Genomic DNA, 20809 nt, shown 5'->3' with positions numbered 1-20809 from the left:
ACTCTGTACAATACCTTGTTGCTTTAGTATTTAATTTAACGCTCAGTTCACTCCCTGCCTTCGTTTAGTTTTATTGTGTTAGAGTATTATTGTTACGTGTGTTATGACTTAATATTTTAATCGCTTTTTGTGCACAATTAATTTCTTCTGACTATCAGGTACATCACAGGGGCCTCATCTCCCAAAGACATGGTCATCCTTGTGGATGTGTGAGTACTATATAAAGTACTGAGACTGTTTTGGAAAACCAGCTCATTCGATGAATTCATTTGTTGTTGTCTGTCTTTAGGAGTGGCAGTGTGAGTGGCCTGACACTCAAACTGATCAAAGCTTCTGTGACAGAGATGCTGGACACATTATCTGATGATGACTACGTCAATGTGGCCAGTGTGAGTATATCACCAGAGAATGTTATTCTTGCAACCTGCTGTGTACAGGGGGAGTAAACTGCTGTGTTTGTTGTACAGTTCAGTGAGAAAGCAGAGGCGGTGATCCCCTGTTTCAAGCACCTAGTGCAGGCCAATGTCCGCAACAAGAAGATATTCAAGAAAGCAGTTCAGGAGATGCAAGCCAAGGGCACTACGGACTACAAGTCCGGCTTTCACTTTGCTTTCAACCAGCTGCTAAATGTAAGTCATTTTCTTCACTTCCAGAAATACCTCATCACTCTCCACCTCGCAGCTCTTAGACCCCCCCCTCCTACTCTGGGGTTGGCAAATATAAAACCTATTTCATCTTAAGTCCACTGAGGAGAATTCATGTTTTCATCTCTGCCTCTCTCTTTCATCCCCAGAAGACAAATGTACCTCGAGCAAACTGCAATAAGATCATCATGCTGTTCACAGATGGAGGGGAGGACCGTGCACAGGACATTTTCGAGCAGTACAACTGGCCGAACAAGACTGTCAGTGTCCAGTACAGTACAGTATACTTTGGCATTGAATGGTTGTTATTCCTATCTTGCATTTGTATAAAGAATTTCTCAGTACAGTATTGATAGGAGATTATAGAGTGCTATTTTTAAAATATTCAAAACATACAGGATCATTGCCAAATACTGTAAATTGTGTGTCTCTAACATCAGTGTCACCAGCCATGACTACATGTGATGCAGCTGCAGTATGAGTTCCTGACTGAAAAATCTCTGACACATCACTATCCAATATTTTGCTCTCATATTAATTTCAGAAGATTATATATGCACAATGATGTGATATGAACAGCAGTGGATAAGATTTTCCTTTGTGCTGCATTCAGAACAGGGAAAATATGAACAGAAAATATGAAATCTCCCCCTGGCCTTAGTGTTAAAAGTAGCATCATGGGATGTATGTTACGTATGGTTGCACATTTTTTCGTGGTTGGCTTTCCACCTGGTGTCATATGCAGCATTACACTCAGGAACTGTAGGGGAGTGCCCAATAAGGCTTCAAAGGAACAAAAGGAGCTGGTAGTGTTAAAAAGAGAGAACTATCAATTTTGCTGAGCAGTGTTATAAATGTATTTCTTATGCATTAGATATACAGTGTTTCTGTATATCTGTTTTTGCCATACATGCTTCTAGGAACTGAAAATAACTGTGCAGTAATGACAGTGTAAGTTTGTCTTTGCCTTGTATTGTCTTTCCACCCTCTGTATGTTCCTGACATGCAAGGATGCAATCACTGTAATTAAACAGGCAAGTCGGGAACATCAAGCTGGCTTCATAATGTACCCAAAAGAAACCCCACCATTTGGATTCCTCTTTTCTTTAGGTGCGAGTGTTCACATTCTCTGTGGGGCAGCACAACTACGATGTCACCCCCTTGCAGTGGATTGCATGTGCCAATAAAGGTGAGCAGGTGGTCCTTCAGTGCTGGTTATGTTTGCAATGACAGTCCTCCAATAAACAAATGTTAAATGTAGCTGATTTTCTCTGTTCTCTCTTTATGTTGTCTCTCATTTCACACAAATACACACTACCTGCTTTCTTCCCTGCAGGTTACTATTTTGAGATCCGGTCCATCTGTGCCATAAGGATTAACACGCAGGTCAGTGTCAGTAGTTTTGCTCATTCGACTATGCTGGGGTCAGAGATTGAAGTGAGCTGCAGTGGCTCTGCATGCTCAGTCAGCCTCACCTACTCATGTGTCAGTGACTGTGCCTTAGTTTAAACCCAGCTCCCTGCTCTGTCACTGGCAGGAGTACCTTGATGTCCTGGGTCGGCCCATGGTGCTTGCTGGGAATGAAGCCAAACAGGTGCAGTGGACCAATGTCTACCAGGATGCCCTGGTGAGCTCACTCTTCCATATATTAGCATCTCTGCTTTTGTGAAGTAACAATTTAAAACCAATTAAAAACAAATTAAAAATCCTTTTTATCTGTGCTGATCATAGGGTCTGGGTTTGGTGGTGACAGGGACTATGCCGGTTTTTAACCTGACCTCAGATGGAAACTCACAGGTATTAGATTTATTCATGTTATTCACATTTATTCACAACAATTAACTGCTCTGATACAAAATTCTTTTAGTATTCTTTTACAAAAAAATATTAAATTTTGAGTTGATTAAAATTATATTATCTCTTCCCATACTTGTCTCCAGAACCAGCTCATTCTGGGTGTAATGGGCATTGACATTCACCTTGATGAAATCAAGAAACTCACTCCTCGATACAATGTGGGTTGTAACTTCATTAGACACTTTGCTGAAGTTTAATTTAAAGGATTGTCTTTTTGCTGAATTTTTCAAATACACATTTATTTTTTCATACCTTGATAGCAATTCTGGTGATCATTTCCAATATAATTAATTGCACTGATTTGAGTCCAGTGTGGTCATGAATTTACATGCACCTAAATGTAATTTACAAATGGGCCACTAATGGCCAGTCTTTTTGGAATTTTGGAACTCTACTGAATAATGCATAAATGCATACATTAATTATGTATTTGAAAAAAGGTACTCACAATAAGACATAACAACATCATGAAATATTGTATATAATATTAACAAGGATTATATTTACCACTTTTTTCCAGCTTGGGGCTAATGGATATGTCTTTGCAATTGACCCAAATGGTTACCTTCTGCTCCATCCAAACCTGCAGACAAAGGTTTGCTATGATTTTACTGTCCTTCTTAATATGAAAACACTTGATGTGGTTGCAAGAGTTCTCATGAAGGGGTGGAAATATTAATGATAGAACAGCAGGTAAAATATAAGGAAAAGTAACTGAAAAGCACAGAATTAGGTGTTTCTGGTGCAGTGGTTAGTAGTGACCAAAAGTAAGTTAGAACAACACGGTCCAGGGCACTGTCATTTTTTAGTAGATTGTATATACAGAATGTATATGTACTCACCAAAATATATGCTTTTTACTTTATTAATTATTCTGTGATTTATAAACAAATGCACTTGTAGATAAGGTGCTGACTGACTGTCTTTCTCCAGGCTACAGATTTCCCTGAGCCAGTTACACTGGACTTTCTGGAGGCTGAAGTAGAGGACAGCCGAAAACAGGAGGTATAATTAACATATTTATGTGTAAAAGCCAGAGGTCAAAGTACTCTTATTCCTGTTAATAACTTAATTCATATGATTTTCTAGATTCGGCGACAAATGATTGATGGCAAACCTGGAGAAATGACTATTAAGACACTGATCAAGTCAATAGATGAGGCAAGTGGCCTACAATTAATTTTGTAATATTCATATGCATGTGCAAGCTTTAGATAATTTTTAGAGAGGTTTTATCTCTACATTCTTGCAGAGATACATTGATGAGGCAATACGGACTTACACGTGGACACCCATCAATGACACAGATTACGGGTGAGGTAGTCTAAGAGTGCTTCTTTGTTGACTGGACTAGTTTAAAAAGTATTTAATAAAAAGAGTTTTGCTTAATATTAATGCTATATTTCCCAGTGAATAGTTACTTGGCTTATGCACACTTTGTGAAGTATTCTTTTTTTCTCTGTGATGCTGACCCCTGCAGCTTGGGCCTGGTACTGCCATCGTATAATGAATATTACATTCAGGCAGACCTAAGAGATGTGATGCTGCAGCTGCAGTGTGAGTATTTGTTCGAAAGTTTAGATCCGCTTGATCCCCGGGTGCCTGTCATGGCTGCACACTGCTCACCAAGGGTGATTGGTTAAAAACAGAGGACACATTTCATTGTGTGCACCGTGTGCTGTGCTGCAGTGTTTCACAATGACAATCACTTTACTTTCTTTGTCTGCGTGTCAGATATACTTACATTTGTAAGTGTACATATATTTTGCCTATAGTGCAAATTTAAGACATGCGGTTATACTTAGAATTTTTTAAATAGAATAAAAGAGGAATAAGGGTAGTACAAAAAGTAAATGCAAGCCAATATTTATGTTCGAGGAGATCATAAGACACACACAGACATCACTGGATGGTGGCTTTGGAAACTGCACTGACAGCATGAAGAAGGATGTAATGTTAAGTAAAATCAAATGAATTACAATAGTGAGTTACAGTGCAGAGATTCCAACTTAAAGTGCATTGTGCATTCACTGTGCAATAATTGTGATTGTGCCTGGCCTCGGTTACGTCTATTGTGAAGTTCCTGTGGTATCCATGCAGTGTTCCACCTATTGCTTTAAGGTTAGTCTTTATTTCTGTTTCATAATCTGCCCATATTGATCTAGAACAATTCCTCTGTTACAGATTTACAGTCTTTATTACCAAACTCCTTTGAATCTGCTGGACATGTCTTCCTGGCACCCAGGTACTAATGGTCCCTGCAATGTCTTCATTTCATTTTGAAGGCAGCCTATATGTCATGCCAGGTTGTTGTTTTATGTTTTATAGGGAATACTGTAAGCGCCTTTTCATTGCTGAAAATAACACGCAGTTCCTAGAAGACTTCATCTCTTTCATGGTGAATCTAACACCTGATTCAGCAGAATGTGAGTAACAGTGCTTAGAAAAACTGTATAGCTTTATCCGACCAGGAATGGCATTGCTGCAATATTCTTTCTTTCTCTCTCTGTCTGTCTGTCTCTGTAATCATGGGAGCAGGTGATCTTGGCCTCATTCACAACCTGCTTTTAGACTCTGGAATCATCTGGCAGCTAGCTACAAGTGTTTGGAAGAACAAGGACCTGAACACGTAAGCATCTGCCATTCCACATACCACTTGGACACCAATGGCACATGTGCAATTGTTTCTGCTGGAATTAGTCATACACATTCTCTTACTGCAGATATGGCTTCCTGTCCCTATTTGCAGCTACAGACAGTGGTGTTACACGGGTCTACCCCAAAATGTGAGTAAGTTGAAGGGGCACAATGCAGTGCAGGAGTGGAGGGTGGATGTAGGATCTAACTGTTTGATAATATTTATTCCATGTATCACACAGAATGGCTGAATCATGGGATGAAGACCCTGAGCCCTTCAATTCCAATTACTACCGTCGAAGCCTGGACAACAAGGGCTATGTGTTTAGTGTTCCCCTTCGCACATGTGAGTTCTTATCTAGACAACTACACAAGTTGGCAAAATATAGTTGCAATCATTTTTGCTATTTGCAATGAATATTATAAACATGTACAATCACCTTAAATTTGTTATGTTCACACTTCTGATGTTGATAATTTTTTTGCAAGTAGGATATTCTTGCGATAGGGAAGATTTCACAATAATAATTTTCACAATGCTAAAATTGCTTATGTAATTGATAAAAGGCTGCCAGTTAAAGGCATTGGGGTTCTGTTTATTTTGTGTTCAATGTAACTGTAAATTAATTGTATTTTTTTTAGTTTATTTTGCATTGGTTGATCATAGATATTGCTCAAACAAATGGAACATTGATGGATTTCAAGCTCTAAGATCTAATAGCTAACTCCAATATAATCCCACACAACAGAGATTTGAATATTATAAATTGGAATATGAAGGGCCTTAAAACCCATCTCCAAAACAAAGAAATCAGGATCCACAAAGACTGGAGGGACAGATATTTCCAGGTTTGATTACAAGAGTAGGGGAGCAGCTCTACTGGTAGGTACTAAAATGGTAGATACATAATGGTATTGGGGAAGTTATATCAACTCCCTGTGATATTGGTTAATATTTATGTTATTATTTTATGACTGACTGTTATCACGTTATACTCTCTAGTAACTACAAAATGGTAATGGACCCATCCTTAGATGACTCTTCTCACTCTGCATCACATCCAACCAAACCAGCACAAAAGATTTCATGGACACACACAAATTAGTGGACCCACAGAGATTTAAAATCCCTACTAAAAGGGAGTATTGTTTTTTTCTAATGTACATAAGTGTTTCTCCAGGACAGATTTCTTTCTGGTGGAAAATTTTCTTCTAAACTTATTCACAGATTCTAAATAAAATCCAATAATGATTTACGATCATTCCCTGATCAGAATGACTTTAAAACTCCCATCTCAAAAGGTCACGACGGATGTGGTGGGTTTATCCTTTTGTTGGCAGACCTTGACTTTGTACAGTTGGGTCTCAGGACCAACAGATTTCTATTTTCATACAAACAAGAAGACTCAAAGCATACATTACAGATTATTTCGCCTAATAAATATATTAGGAAAATTCATCATAACATGAAGTGTCATCTAGAATTAAGACTCTGAACAGTATTATATTGGCTTCTCCTTCTCCTGAATAAGTTTACAAAATGAAGTGGATTCTTTTAGTAGAAGTAGAAAGACTAATTACTCAGTCCCGCAATTTGTTAAACTGTCACGACGGTGAGCTGATGGGGGAATGAAGCGCAGAGGAGGGACATTATGGCAACAAGGGTTTTTTTTTTTATAAACACAAATAAAAAGCAGTCCTGATTGGCTACAACTGGAAACATCAGCTGTGGCCAATCCTGACAAACAAAGATCATCAAACTATTAATAAAGTTCTGTTCTGACCTATATACATCAGATTCAAACACCAACTTGCCATTTTTTTTACTAATCAAAATATTCCTACTGAACACAGAACTGTCAAAATTAGATCAATCACTTACACAGGAAGATAGGAAGAATGTCTATGCAAAGTGGTAATCCCCCCTGTCCAGATGGTTTCCCCATTGAAGCTCTACCCACTTCTCCTCTCAGTTTAAAATGAAGGACTAGAAAAGGAAAAACTACTACCTACGCTACATCAGACATCTATCACATTACTGCTGAAGAATAATAAGGATCCACTTGACTATTCATCTTACAGAGCAGTCTGATGAATTGTGATGGTGAAATATTTTCTAAAGCTATTGCACTTTGCCTTGAATCAGTCCTTGGAATTTCAGACGATCAGGCTGGATTTATTAAAACAGACAGTCCTATTTCAATCAGAGGTGTTTAAAATAATCTATACCACATTTTGTACCTCATCCCCTGAATCTAATATCTTAGATTATTTCTGAAAATATTTCTTATACACTACATAGATTTGGATTCAGCTCTAATTTTATTAAACTAATCAAACTAATATGCACTGACCTAATATATACAAAATTCAACTTCCTCTGATTACTTTACATAGACGGACCAAGCAGGGTGACCCATTAAGTCTGCTGCTATTTGTATTAGCTGTGGAGCCACTCTCCATAGCTTTAAGAAGCAATGACTGCATACAAAGTTAATATGGGCGGTGGCTTGATACATACGGTCTCACTATAGGCATGTATATATCACCAATCCTGCGGTTCTATCTATCTGGGAAACGTTTAAAAAAATATCAAGGTATAAATTTAACTACAGTAAAAGCGAGTATTTATTTACATTTTACATTTACGGCATTTGGCAGACGCCCTTATCTAGAGCGACTTACAAAGTGTACCATTAACAAAAATGCAGAGAATTATTCCAAATTAGCATTTAAACTTGCAACTCAATCCTTCATATATTTGGGAGTAAATGTTACCAAATACTGTGTCGTGGGGGGCAGAGCCAGGCACAGATGTGACATAGGAACTTAATCACTCTATATATTCTGAGATAATTATAAAAAGGCATTCAGAGCATGTTTGTATATTCTCCCATATCAAATAATCACCATTTTCAGCCATCTTTGCTTGATAAAGGATTTCAAGCCTGGTACAACAAGGGTATACATAATATTGGTGAGACTATATTTGAGATATTGGCTTCTTGAAGGACAACCATCTCTGCAGTCAATCCACCAATCAGGCTGTCACGACCGAGGCGGAAAGGGAAGATGGAGTCAGAGGATTTTGAACCAAAATATAATGGAAAAATAAGCCACCATGCCACACACAGTGAATAAAGTCCCCCTCTCTCAGTCTCTGACTTGTATTGCTTGTGGTTTGGATCCCCAATGCCTCCTTTCCCCCAAAGTCCTATGTCTTGGAGAGACTCACGTAAACATCCCAGGTAACTGGCTGGTGCTTTGCAGGGGTGAAGACAGGAACAAATAGATATATATTGCACACACCAGACCAGAGAGGACACATAACAACTGCCTCAATTAGCATGTTGGATAATGACTGTAGAGTGCTGGACCATCGCTTCAATAATGAGGTGATGAGACATTACAGGCCACACCTGACACTCATTACTATGAGAAGAGAGGGAATGGCTACCTCCGAGTTCACACTATAGGATTGAATCTAGGAAGTTGCCTATGACACGCCACGCAGACACACAGACACATAGAGTGGTCAGATGTGAATGTCATATTTGGAAGAAACCATTCACCGCTCATCACCAGACCAATTCCATCCCTACAGTGAAGCATGGTGGTGGCAGATGTTGGAACTGGGAGACTAGTCAGGATAGAGGGAAAAGTGACTGCAGGAATGTACATAGACGTCCTGGATGAAAAGCTGCTCCAGAGCACACTTGAACTCAGACTGGGGCAACATTTCATCTTTCAGCAGGACAACAACTCTAAACACACAGCCAAGATATCAAAATGAATGTCCTTGAGTCCCAGACATACAGGCTAATACTCCGGGGAAGGTGAGCGTGTCGGGGGGGCGGAGCCGACAGGGACGTGACATATGTATCTGAAATGAAAATATAGCTCACTTGAACTTGTATTAAAATGCATTTACCTGCTTAAATTTTTATCTCTTGATGTTTATTTTCTAAGCCATGGATGACCAGCTCACTTCAGAGAATGGCACCCTGGGCATCCTGATCAGCACTGCTGTGGAAGTTGCCATTGGGGGGAGAACTTTCAAGCCTGCAGGTACATGAGTACCAGAATCAGGGCGCTTGTGTCTGAAGCCCAACAGTGCTATAATGATGTTTGCAAAATTAAAAGTCAGCAATGTGCAAAAAAATAGTTCTGACCAAGAGCAGCTTACTCAGTTAATTCACATCACTAAACTACTTTGATTCTTTAAAGATTTTTTCAATTTTAAAAATTGTTGTTGCAATTTTGATATTTAGCTTTTAATCAAACATTGGCTAGGCATATCTTAATGTGCATCTATCATCGATGGACTGGTCACAGCTATATTTATGGCATTTATCAGACGCCCTTATCAGTAGTGACAGGGACCCCCCTGGAGACACTCAGGGTTAAGTGTCTTGCTCAGGGATAAAATGGTAGTAAATGGGATTTGAACCTGGGTCTTCTGGTTCACAGGCGAGTGTGTTACCCACTAGGCTACTACCACTACTACTACTGCTATTAGATGGGACCTCCCCAAATTTACTGCTACAATAACTTGAATGAAATTTTCAGTCTTCCCTTGTGACGACTACAGGATTTCACTGTATACCACTAGACAGTGAAAGACAGAATTCAGGCTGCCTCCATACAGGTTTATATCGTAAAAATATATATTTTTAACATTTTTGAACGATGAATAACCGTAACAAATACAAGGAAATTATAGTTAATCAATTAGCATTACAATTTATCAGAGCATATACATTTTTTTCTGTATTACCAATATTTTATGGGTTGAAAATTATTGTGATCGTGATGATGCATATCCAGTGATTGGCAGTTGGCTGAAAAGCTCAGATTGGCGCATCACCACAGCAGACATATGTGATTATTTTGTGTATATATTATGTGTGTATATCTGTCACTGTCTTCTCTTGTTTTTCAGTGGTTGGTGTGAAGCTGGATTTAGAAGCGTGGGTGGACAAATTCAAGATTTTGGCCAGCAATGTGTCCGACAATCGCCAAGGCTCTCATAAGGTAACTTAAAATACAAGTTGTTATTTCACTCCAGATAACTTATGTAATTAATTTAGCTGTCAAATCACAGTCAAAATCTGCTTTAATGCTATCAATTATGACTGAATGAATTGTACTTATTAATTAGAAACACAAATTCACACTCAATTAATTGAAGCGATTGTCATTGTGAAACAAAATGTGTAATCTGAATTTAAGCCATCATCCTTAGCGAGCAGTGAGCAGCCATGGAAGGTGCCCAGGGAGCAGTGTGTGGGGGGTGCTTTGCTCAGTGGCACCTCAGTAGCACTTTAGTGGCTCGGGATTGCATGTTTGTTTCAGCAAAATGTGATATGTGAGTGAATGAGTGAATGATTTCATTTACCTTACTCCTATATATAGTATATTTCAGTTAAATTTTTCCATTACACAGCGTGATGCAAAAAACTGCAGAAGCTGTATATAGTGCAGCCCAGATTGTAACTTATATTTTAATTGGTGCACCACACTATGTAAACTGCTCAAAAACAAATAAAGGGAACACAAATATAAGACATTATAGATCTGAATGAATGAAATATTCTTATTAAATACTTTGTTCTTTACATAGTCAAAGGTGCTGACACCAAAATCTCAGAAAAATGATCAATGGAAATCAAATTTATCACCACATGGAGGTCTGGATTTGGAATCACACATAAAATGAAAGTGGAAAAACACACTACAGGCTGATCCAAATGTCCTTAAAACGAGTCAAAATGAGGCTCAGTAGTGTGTGTGGCCTCCACGTGCCCATTTGACCTCCCTACAAGGCCTGGACATGCTCTTGATGAAATGGTGGATGATCTCCTGCTCCAGTTTCCTGGAGAGTGTGTGGTGCATTGGTGTATGGAGCGAGACATGATGTTTCAGATGTGCTCAATTGGATTCAGGTCTGTGGAACAGGCAGGCCAGTCCATAGCATCCACTGTCTTTGTCTAGCACTGTCTTGCAGGAGGAACCCAGGGCCAACCACACCAGTATATGGTCTCACAAGGGGTCTGAGGATCTCATCTTGGTACCTAATGGCAGTCAGGCTACCTCTGGCGAGCACAAGAATGGCTGTGCATCCCCCCAAAGAAATGTCACCCCACACCATTACTGACCCTCTGCCAAACAGTTCATGCTGGCGGATGTTGTACGCCTTTATTGGGAATGTGTTGCTAATTGCCTATAATTTCCACCCGTTGTCTATTCCATTTGTGCAACAGCATGTGAAATTGATTCCTAAGTGTTGCTTCCTAAATGGACAGTTTGATTTCATGTGGAGTGTGATTGACTTGGAGTTGTGTTGAATTGTGTTGTTTAAGTGTTCCCTTTATTTTTTTAGCACTGTAATTAAACACTATATATTATATCTAGTGTTTAAATATACATAATATTTATTATGTTTAATATATTCGCTTTTTTAAATTCATTTTAAACAGTGTGGCCGCTCTGGAAGCTGTGAGATGGACTGTGAAGTAAACAGTGATGTAAGTCTCTGTATACAGAAATACTAAAATCTCTAAATCCCAAGATAGGAAGCATAGCAATAACAACATAAAATAGAATTTCCCCGTGCAGTTTACACAGAGTGCAGCTCAGTTGAACAGATACAAGGAGAAGGAGAAGATAGACAGGCATCAGCAATCAATACATCAATAGCAATAGTAACTGTATTTGTAATTGTAATACTTGTAATTGTTTTTGCTTTCCAGGACCTGCTCTGTTACCTAATCGATGATGGTGGGTTCCTGGTCATGTCCAATCAAAAGGATCATTGGAAAAAAGTATGTAATATACAAGAATTATGTATTTTACGTACAGAACTGTGCAAAGATTTTATGCAGGTGTGAAAAATGCTATAATGGTATCTGAAATGATTTTTTTTTTTTGCTTTTATATATTGGTTTTATTTATAATTTATATATTAAATATTGGTTATTGGTCCCCTTATACTATATCTGAAATTCAGCCTTGGTTCAGACTTAGCCACACAATGAGATTTCCCCAGGATGCACTGTTTCAGTGTGTGTAGCTTTAAATGCTAATTAGGAGGAGAAATGCGGGACAAGGAGGAGTGCGGACAATAGAAGTTGAACACCGTTCATCAACCACATTGTGTGGCACAGACAGGAAGCATTAATCCTTGGTTTCTTCGGAGCCTAAAATGTTTTAGGGGATGGGTGGGAAAATCTCTGGGTGGAAAAAGCATGAGAAAGGGGAGGTAACCTTTCCCCTTATGACGACATAACGGGACAAATTTCAGATCAGACTGTCTGAGATGCCGCTCTCTGAACAGCAAAGCAGAATTGCAGTGCCAAAACACTCTTTACACATATGCCACTGCATTTTTTACTCAGGCCACCCAGTTCCTATATTGTTGTGCATAGTTCAGTCACTGAAAGGTATGGCTTTTGGGTGTAACTCTTTCATGAAGACCAATTCTGGCCAGAATTTCTTGAACAATAGATGGTGTCCAATAGTTTCTGACAGTTCATTGCTGATGGCACTGCTGGACAATTTAATAAGCTTGATAAGATTTTCATCTGACCATTGTATCTCAACATTGTCAGTTTCTATGTGCTTGCACATCATGAACCCACAGTCGGCTTTGAAATCAGTCTTGCCATGGTGTATGACGTGTCATTAAACTGTCCTCCACCATCTCACCTTAGTAGTAGAGTTTGGCTTTTACCCACAAAGGTACCCACGCTCCTACACAACTGTTTCTGTAGTAAATAACTGTGTTTCAACTTATATGTGAAATTGATGATCTTATACGTTTTTTAAGGTAGAAACAGTAAATGTACTCTGTGGTTTTTCTACATCTTTTTCAGGTGGGCATATTCTTTGGTGATGTGGACCCCTACCTGATGTATGCATTGTATAATAACTCAATCTTTGCTCGGCGCCAGACCTTCCTTTACCAGTCAACCTGTGAACCAGCAACCAGCAGCCACACTGGGGCAGCGCCAAGGGGTATTGTTGTGGTGAGTGTAGAGTGGACCCAGCCTGCAGTCTGATGAGCACAACTATGCCATCAGAGATCATATCATCAGATACAAACACTTTTGTATTAGATATATTTATAGTCACTTGAATTTGTTGAATTTCAAAACTTATTTATTTTGTCATTAATGTCATGAGGTTTGTTCAGTCATTTGATTCATAAACATTTTTTATGTCTGTTTATGTAGCCCTCCATAGCAGACCTGCTACGATTGGCTTGGTGGACATCAGCCGCAGCATGGTAAACTTCACTACTTATCTCTCTTACTAATATATCAGCATGCAGATATTAGATATATTCCCAATATCCTCATAAGAGCTCATTAAAGCACACCTTGTTGTCATTTTAGGTCACTGCTTCAGCAACTTCTTTATGGGCTAGTCTACAACAGCTGGTATAATGCAGGTTTGTATATATGAGAGATAAGGTGTGGCAGGTAGGGACCATTACATCTTAGGACTATGCAGAAATCAACCTGATGATTTCAACATGGTGAAAATGAAATCTTTTTTTCATTGATCATTTGGACAGAAAACACATCTCTATTTTGGTCCATGTGCAAAGCACAGCACTATGTGTTTGAGTCAAGGAAAGTGCCAGGTGCTGGCGGATTCCTAATTTTGTCTATGTGAATTGCGCATAAAGGTGGGATGTTGGAGGGAAGAGGAGATTTATGTAAATTAGCTCACAAGGGGGGAGTGGGCATTTAAATAAAGTCGGCGCAAGGCTCAAAACGATTATTCCAGTCCCATTGTGCTTAATAATTAAGTATTTTTTTACAGAAATGAATCACAAGAAACCCATGTTTCACTATGACATAAATAAAGAGAATTACTTATATTGAATATTATCATATCACACATACTTAAAAGATTAAATAAATACATGAATAAATTAAATGTGCATCATTGATAAGTGAAATATGATCATGATGTAGTTGATATATAAATAATATAATTAATATAACTTTAAAATTAAAATCAGCACAAATCTTGTGTTCAGTTCTCCTGTTAGTGAGTGCCATGTGTTTATTATTAATTGCTTTTCTGTATTAATATGATTCGGCAGTGAGACCGACGTGGTCTTGTTTAAACTTGACCACGAAAGAGTATAAAACTAAGTTACACCATTCTCGGCAGGTCGTGGACCATCTCTGCCAGCTTCTGGGTCTGGACCTCAGTAAAACAAATTCTGGTGAATTGTGCCTTCACGGTCACACTAAACGCACAGCTGAATTGGTCACTGCGGGGACATTCCAGCATTTAGAGCTTCTCTCACCAGGATGTCCCAGTTGCTGTAAGTTCATCAATAAATGCAGCATTAAAAAATCTGCACCGTTTATTTTTTTTCCCTTCACCTGAGAGACATAAAAGGAACATCTGGATATTCGCAGATTCCATGGGTGCCAGAGACAGATGCTGGATTCAGTTTCAGTGAGAGTACAGTAAGGGGAATTACGCACAATATCCTAAACAGCGATAATTCTACTGTAACATGGTAAAGTAATAATACTACAGAAATACAGTAAACGGCGACTATGGAAGCTCCATAAACATCAATAATATTACAATAATGTGGTAGTCACGGCATGGAAATAATGGAGGACACATACATAAAGAGTATGATGGAAATCCATGCAGTGGTATGAGGATTGCCTCCTTGTCATGCTTAGCCAGAGCTACCCTCACTAGACACAAGGGCCCAAACAGTTACATACTACACTAATGCAATAAACAACAACTTTAATGCAGTAAATAGCGATACTCCTACAGCAACACATTACGTGGTAAACAGCTACAATACTACCGTAACACTGTAAACTGCGATAATACTGTGTAACACTGTAAACTGCGATAATACAGTAATTACTACAGTGGTCTTAGATGCAGTGGTGGCCTTAGGGGCAGTGGTGGCCTAGTGGTTAAGGAGGGTTGCCGGTTCGAATCCCGATCCGCTAAGGTGCCACTGAAGTGCCACTGACAAAGCATAGTCCCCGGGCGCCTGTCATGGCTGCTCACTGCTCACCAAGGGTGATGGGTTAAAAGCAGAGGACACATTTTTTGTGCTGTGCTACAGTGTATTGCAATGACAATCACTTCACTTTCACTTTCAGTAATGTGATAAACAGTATTGTGATAAACAGTGATAATGCTACAGGAATGCAATAAACATCAATAATAGTACTATATATAAAAGTACTACAACAGCAGTAATACTACTGTAACACAGTAAACAGTGATAATACTACAATACTAATACTACCAATACTACAGTAAGCTATAATACTACCATAACACACTAAACAGATTATGAATCCTGTTGCATTTGTTGTCCTATTAGGGAAAATAAAATTCATGGCATCTTTCGTTTGTGTGCTTATGGTACAATACTCAGCCCCGCCTTTTATGTGCAATGTGCCATGTGCACAAATACAACTTAAAAAATGTTCTTTACATGTTCCCGCCTTTATGCGCAATGTGCCATGTGCACAAATACACCTTAAAAAATGTTCTTTACATGTTCCTGCACTTGGACTTCAAAATAGGGTATTTAAATCCAAGGGATTCTGTGCGCTTCCAATGCACTATTGGATATGTGTAGTACACTGCATATACTCTCACTGTCATAACCAGCATTTGCCACAAAAATAACTTCAGGTCACCAGCAGTTCATTGACCATTTATGGAATTTAGTAGGCACTTTTGTCTAGCAGATTAGTGCTTTTTTTCATACCTGTTTAGCTAGACTTACATCAACAACTGCTGTTCAAAAGAGACTATCAACTAAGCTACTGTCACATGACTCTGGTCACATGACTGTAGGAATGCGGAACAGGGTGGCGCTTTCCCTATATAAACTGGCAGTGCCGGCTTCTCGTCGCTCAGTCATTGTTTGCCCTGCACTCTGCAACTCTTCTACCACTAAGCCTGATCCTTGTTTTTGTCTTGCTCCTGCATCCCTTTTTCCTGAACTGTGACGTCTCATTTAATGTCTCATGCTCCTAAATCAAACGGAGGGGATTCATCCTCCCATTTGCACTGCCCCGCAATTGGGTTATTTGTCGCTTCCGACATTTGTTCTTTCTTCCTGTGCTGTCTCTCTCCGTGCAGTTCAATACCATCACAAATTAAAAAGGCTGGGGAGTGTAGTGTTATATTCGGTTTCTTTCAAATTGTCATTAAGTAAGTGTATTGCACCACAAAGTATATGTTTATATGTAGCCATTACATTTTATCTGGCTGATTTGCTTATGTAAGTTAAATTATCCAGGTATTTCTATAAACAATTTTCTACAAAACCCTGGAATGAATATCTGTGTTTTTGTTTTTCCTTTAGATGATGCTCTGGCTGATGCTGCAGCCTCCAGGGTGACAGGCAGTTGTGTGACCATACACAGTCAGTTCTATTTCACCAACACCACCAACTCATATGACATGCTGCAGGACTGTGCAAACTGCTCCAGGTAAACTTGTATATATGAAATATATAAAAATATATTTAGGTGATATCTTTTTCAAGTATTCGTTTTTGTATCTCACAGTGGGAACATACCCTCTTGTGTCATTACTCAGAAGCACTATTCCAATACGCCAATCCCGACTAACTGGCAATTGTGACGCATATGCCGCGCGGGTCACAGCTTCAGTCTTTTACCTATTTGCGCTCTCGGACGAAACTTACTCCAGCCTCGGTACACGCAGGCTGGCTCAACTGTTTACAGAACGAGTTAAGACCTCGGTCGCTGAACGCTAACTTCCACCGTCACGTCGGGTGAGATCAAGTCTTTTCTTCATGGCTAGCCTGTCTCCAGTAGCCTTGTCAGCTAGTCACCATGCTACGCTGTGCTGAGACACTCTCAGAATGTTCAACGTGCCTCAAGCTATAACATACCCAGGCCGCCCTGCCATCCTCGAGCATGGGCTTTTTTGTGCCTGGTTCTCTGGCTCAGGCTGGTGTGCCAGTCTGTCTGCAAGAGACCCCATGCTGGGAGTAACCACCGTCCCACACGAAGACTCAACGGAGTGCAGCCTGGATGCAATTCCTGCCGCCAGCTGGGGTGAACAACATGATGCTATTTGTTCACTGATCGGCAAGTAGCCTCACGGCAACTCAATGTGAAGCCACGGCCTTAGAGTCTGACTCTGGTGACAAGTTTGCTGCCCTCATTTCCAACGAGAAGGACAATGAGTCCCTCATGCCCCCAGTGCAGGCTGCAAAGCCTATGGTGCCAGTGGAAAAGTGCAGCAGCATTGATGGATTGAGAGGTGCGACCGCCAGTATGGACCTGCATGATGATTGCAAAAGGGCAGCTGCAAAGCTCAGCACCCCCTGGCTGTAGGTCCTCAGAGAGGCCACCATGTCTCACTTTGAGGGTAACAGCTCCTGCCGACTTTCCCAAAGGGCACCATGGTGGTGGCGTATATCAACAAACCTTGGGGGCTACAATTCCATTGACATGCAAAATGATATTGTGAAGCTGCCCTCTGGTCCTGGTCCCATGTGACTCATGTCCCTGGCGCAATGAATCTGGGTGCAGATTTGTTGTCCCTTGGTATGGAGAGTGGAACACCACAGCGAGGTGGTGACCCAGCTGTTGGAGGCGTGGAGAACTTGTAGTGCCTGCTGTTTTTTCTCACTGCTGGATCAGGGCACGTCACAGGGGGTGGACACTCTCATAGCCCCGACCCTGACCAGGATGAGGGCAGGGGGTACACAATGATTTTAATTGCACCCTGGTGGCCAGTGAAGCTAGTGGAAGCTCTGGCTAGTGGAGATCATGCGTCACAACTCGGCACATGCATCACAATTGCAAGCCAGTCAGGAACAAGGAACAACACAAGAGGCCATGTTCCCACAGTGAGATACCTCACTTGTGCTATCAGAGATCCGGGGTTGTAACAATAAGTTCCTATTCCAGATAGTTTAACATGTAGATAAAGTGTGGCCAAATGCTGTTTCTGTCACACTGCACACAGAGGAAACTATACCAGTGCAGGTTTATTAGACATGTCAGGGCCAGGTCTGGGGGGCACAATAGCAGACATGCTGCTGGATTGGACATGCTTCCGATTAGCCGTGGTGAGATTTGAACAGTGAAGACGGAGCTGGTGTTCATGATGGGAACAGGTAGCAGTCAGCTCTGCTTACAGGAACACCATGAGTAAGAAAAGCAGCAGTCCAATTACCGTCTTGTGGGATGTTGCTGTGGGGCGCGCTGGAGAGTGGAGCTGGAGCCAGACAGGGGTTGGAACCAAAGAAGCAATCCATTCAGCAGGTCGTGAAGTGTCAAGGGGCAGACAGAGTTCAGGGTCCAGAAAATCTGTCAGTCCAAGGCAGTGTTCCTGAAAGAGAGGTTTAGAAGTGCAGGTGGGGTCAAAAGACAATAATCAGTCCAAAAAAACTTTTTTTGGTTCTGGTGTCAGCTTGCTGAGCACGGGATGGGTTCTCTCACCCCCCACTGATGCGTGAGAATAAAAAAAATAAAGAGAAAGGGATGTGCCCCAAAGGGATCTTGTGCAGGTTGTATGTGAAAATATGCATAATTGATGAGGTGATGCAATGAACCGAAGAACTAGAACATCCTTCAAATGAGTTCTCTCCCCCCCAAGGTTGTTTCACTCTAAAAGGATTGAAAACACCAACTTGCTGTTTGTGGTGGCAGAGACCTTACCGTGTGGGTCCTGTGAAGTGGAGAGACTCACACAAGTCAGGACAGAGTGTATCCTTTCATGTGTGTTCTGTAGTACTGCTTGTGATGCTGTTACCTGCATTTGAGCTTATTTTGTGTGAAAGGTCTTGAATGGAGATATGACTACTTTATCCTTAATCGTCATGCTGCAGTTCAGAAAGAGATCCCGTGTGAAGTTTTGAATTCAGCACGCTATAGGAAAGGCCCGGCAAAGTGTTTTGACTACAACATAATGGTAAGAATGTTATTTTTTTCAATTTCTTTGTGCCAGAGCACTGTTCAATTTGGGGTATTCTTGAGATTCATGGGGAAAAAACTGTGTAATTGAAACACTTGATTTTATTGTGTAAATGTCTCTATCTCTATCAGGAGAACACATCAGCGTGTGGAAGGGGACATTCCATACATGCCTCAGTAGGAGTACTGCTCTCTGTGCAGATCTTCCTGTATTACCTCATTGCCAGTCCTTAACTCAAAATGACATTCCTGCTTCATGTCACCTTCAGTCCTCCCCTCCCCGTTTTCTCCCTGTATCTCCAGCTGAAGAGCTGGAACTATTTTTGCAAAGACTGAAAATCATCTGAGACTGGTGATGACATTAACTGCTCAATGTGGTGCCTCACCTGTGATTCTCTGAATATGAGAAAAAAAGGTAGAAAATGTATGTTTTAAACAACAATTTTGCTGCCATAAATGTCAGATATGTTCTAAACCTTGCTTGCCAAATCCAAGAAGAAGAAGATGGTGGTCAAACATACATCTCAATATGAACTAATATAATATTGTGCATTATGAATTTTGTGCAGTTGTTTGTTTTTGTTCCTGTAGACAACCTGTCTTAAAAGAGCTCCTAGAAGATTGTTTGCTAAGGCAAAGCCTTTTTTTTAGCTTGTTTTTAGAAAATGCACTGTATTTTATTAATCTTATTTTATTTTTGCTGCCTGGTGGCTTGCATTTGCCCATTCTTTGGTAAATTATAATAATGTACAAAATATTTTCACACAATTTTGAGGCAGACATTTATAGAATGTTTTTTAAAGGTGTGCATTTCATCTGCCTGGTGAGCCACACTCCTGTGCCTTGGTGCACTACTCCCAAGTTGGGCCATCTGTTGGAGGGTCTTGCCAATTTTGAATGGACATAGTCACTTATGTTTATTGCTGGCCCCTCAGACCAACCACCTGACAAATAAAGTGTTCTCTTTCTGTCTGAATACAAGTGATATTCAGTGTCAGCAGGACAAGCCTATGGCAGATGTGTATGGTTTGCCTCTAAAGCCACCTTCAGAATGTGATTTTAATTGAATGCTGGACAAAGGTAGTCCTAATTTTCCTGACCATAGGATTTTATATGAATCTAAACTGCTTCAGGAGCACAATGCAATTGTTCTCCTAGGCAGAATTAAAAAAGGGACCCCCTAAAAACATTTTTTTAGGTTTCCCTTTTGAGCTTTGAAATGAAATGGTTGATGCATGATCTGGATAGCTTCACTATGTTTCAAAGAAGCACAAGTTAATTTTACGTTTTGTAAAATTTTTGTAGACACCTTTACAAACATTTCCATAATGACTGGCAAAAAAGTGTTTCAAAGTTTAGAAATGTCTGTAAAGCATGAAATGAATAATAAAATGTTGACACAGATAGTTCTCATCAAGTCTGATAATATATTTAAGAATGTAGACATGTGTTCAATTAACAAATGTATTCAAGTTAGGGACAAATATATTCCTGGTATTGTATACATTTGTTAAGGCAATAATTCATAATTGCTTTACAATTGCACATAATTCTTGCCAAAAGGCACTTAAGTTGGTCTGGGGAAGGAACAAAAAAAGCACAGACCTTTCAACAATTGGCAATTGAAGTCATCTGACTTCTGTCGTCTAACTTAATTTTTGTGCTCAGAATAACATTTGACATATAATCATGCATCTA

General features: G+C 39.9%; 1 protein-coding gene across 1 annotated transcript in view; it reads left to right on the top strand.

The window, feature by feature from the left end:
• The window catches only part of cacna2d2b (calcium channel, voltage-dependent, alpha 2/delta subunit 2b), a 32674-nt gene extending 12157 nt beyond the window's left edge, over positions 1-20517 (top strand). Inside the window, exons 9-38 of the mRNA XM_028964798.1 lie at positions 159-209; positions 290-389; positions 468-629; positions 794-904; positions 1755-1833; positions 1981-2030; positions 2182-2271; positions 2376-2441; positions 2585-2659; positions 3022-3096; positions 3435-3506; positions 3591-3662; positions 3754-3815; positions 3982-4058; positions 4686-4746; positions 4830-4927; positions 5040-5130; positions 5225-5287; positions 5381-5484; positions 9108-9206; positions 10081-10172; positions 11618-11665; positions 11891-11962; positions 13013-13165; positions 13373-13425; positions 13535-13590; positions 16522-16648; positions 18795-18904; positions 19027-19109; positions 19244-20517. Of these exons, the coding sequence (XP_028820631.1) occupies positions 159-209; positions 290-389; positions 468-629; positions 794-904; positions 1755-1833; positions 1981-2030; positions 2182-2271; positions 2376-2441; positions 2585-2659; positions 3022-3096; positions 3435-3506; positions 3591-3662; positions 3754-3815; positions 3982-4058; positions 4686-4746; positions 4830-4927; positions 5040-5130; positions 5225-5287; positions 5381-5484; positions 9108-9206; positions 10081-10172; positions 11618-11665; positions 11891-11962; positions 13013-13165; positions 13373-13425; positions 13535-13590; positions 16522-16648; positions 18795-18904; positions 19027-19109; positions 19244-19345 (2554 nt within the window). The 3' untranslated portion in view covers positions 19346-20517. The remainder of the gene's footprint in view (positions 1-158; positions 210-289; positions 390-467; positions 630-793; positions 905-1754; positions 1834-1980; positions 2031-2181; positions 2272-2375; positions 2442-2584; positions 2660-3021; positions 3097-3434; positions 3507-3590; positions 3663-3753; positions 3816-3981; positions 4059-4685; positions 4747-4829; positions 4928-5039; positions 5131-5224; positions 5288-5380; positions 5485-9107; positions 9207-10080; positions 10173-11617; positions 11666-11890; positions 11963-13012; positions 13166-13372; positions 13426-13534; positions 13591-16521; positions 16649-18794; positions 18905-19026; positions 19110-19243) is intronic.
• Positions 20518-20809: the final 292 nt, after the last annotated feature.

This window comes from Denticeps clupeoides, chromosome 2 (assembly GCF_900700375.1).
Source record: "Denticeps clupeoides chromosome 2, fDenClu1.1, whole genome shotgun sequence".
Taxonomy (NCBI): domain Eukaryota; kingdom Metazoa; phylum Chordata; class Actinopteri; order Clupeiformes; family Denticipitidae; genus Denticeps; species Denticeps clupeoides.
This window is presented reverse-complemented; position numbering and strand designations above follow the sequence as displayed.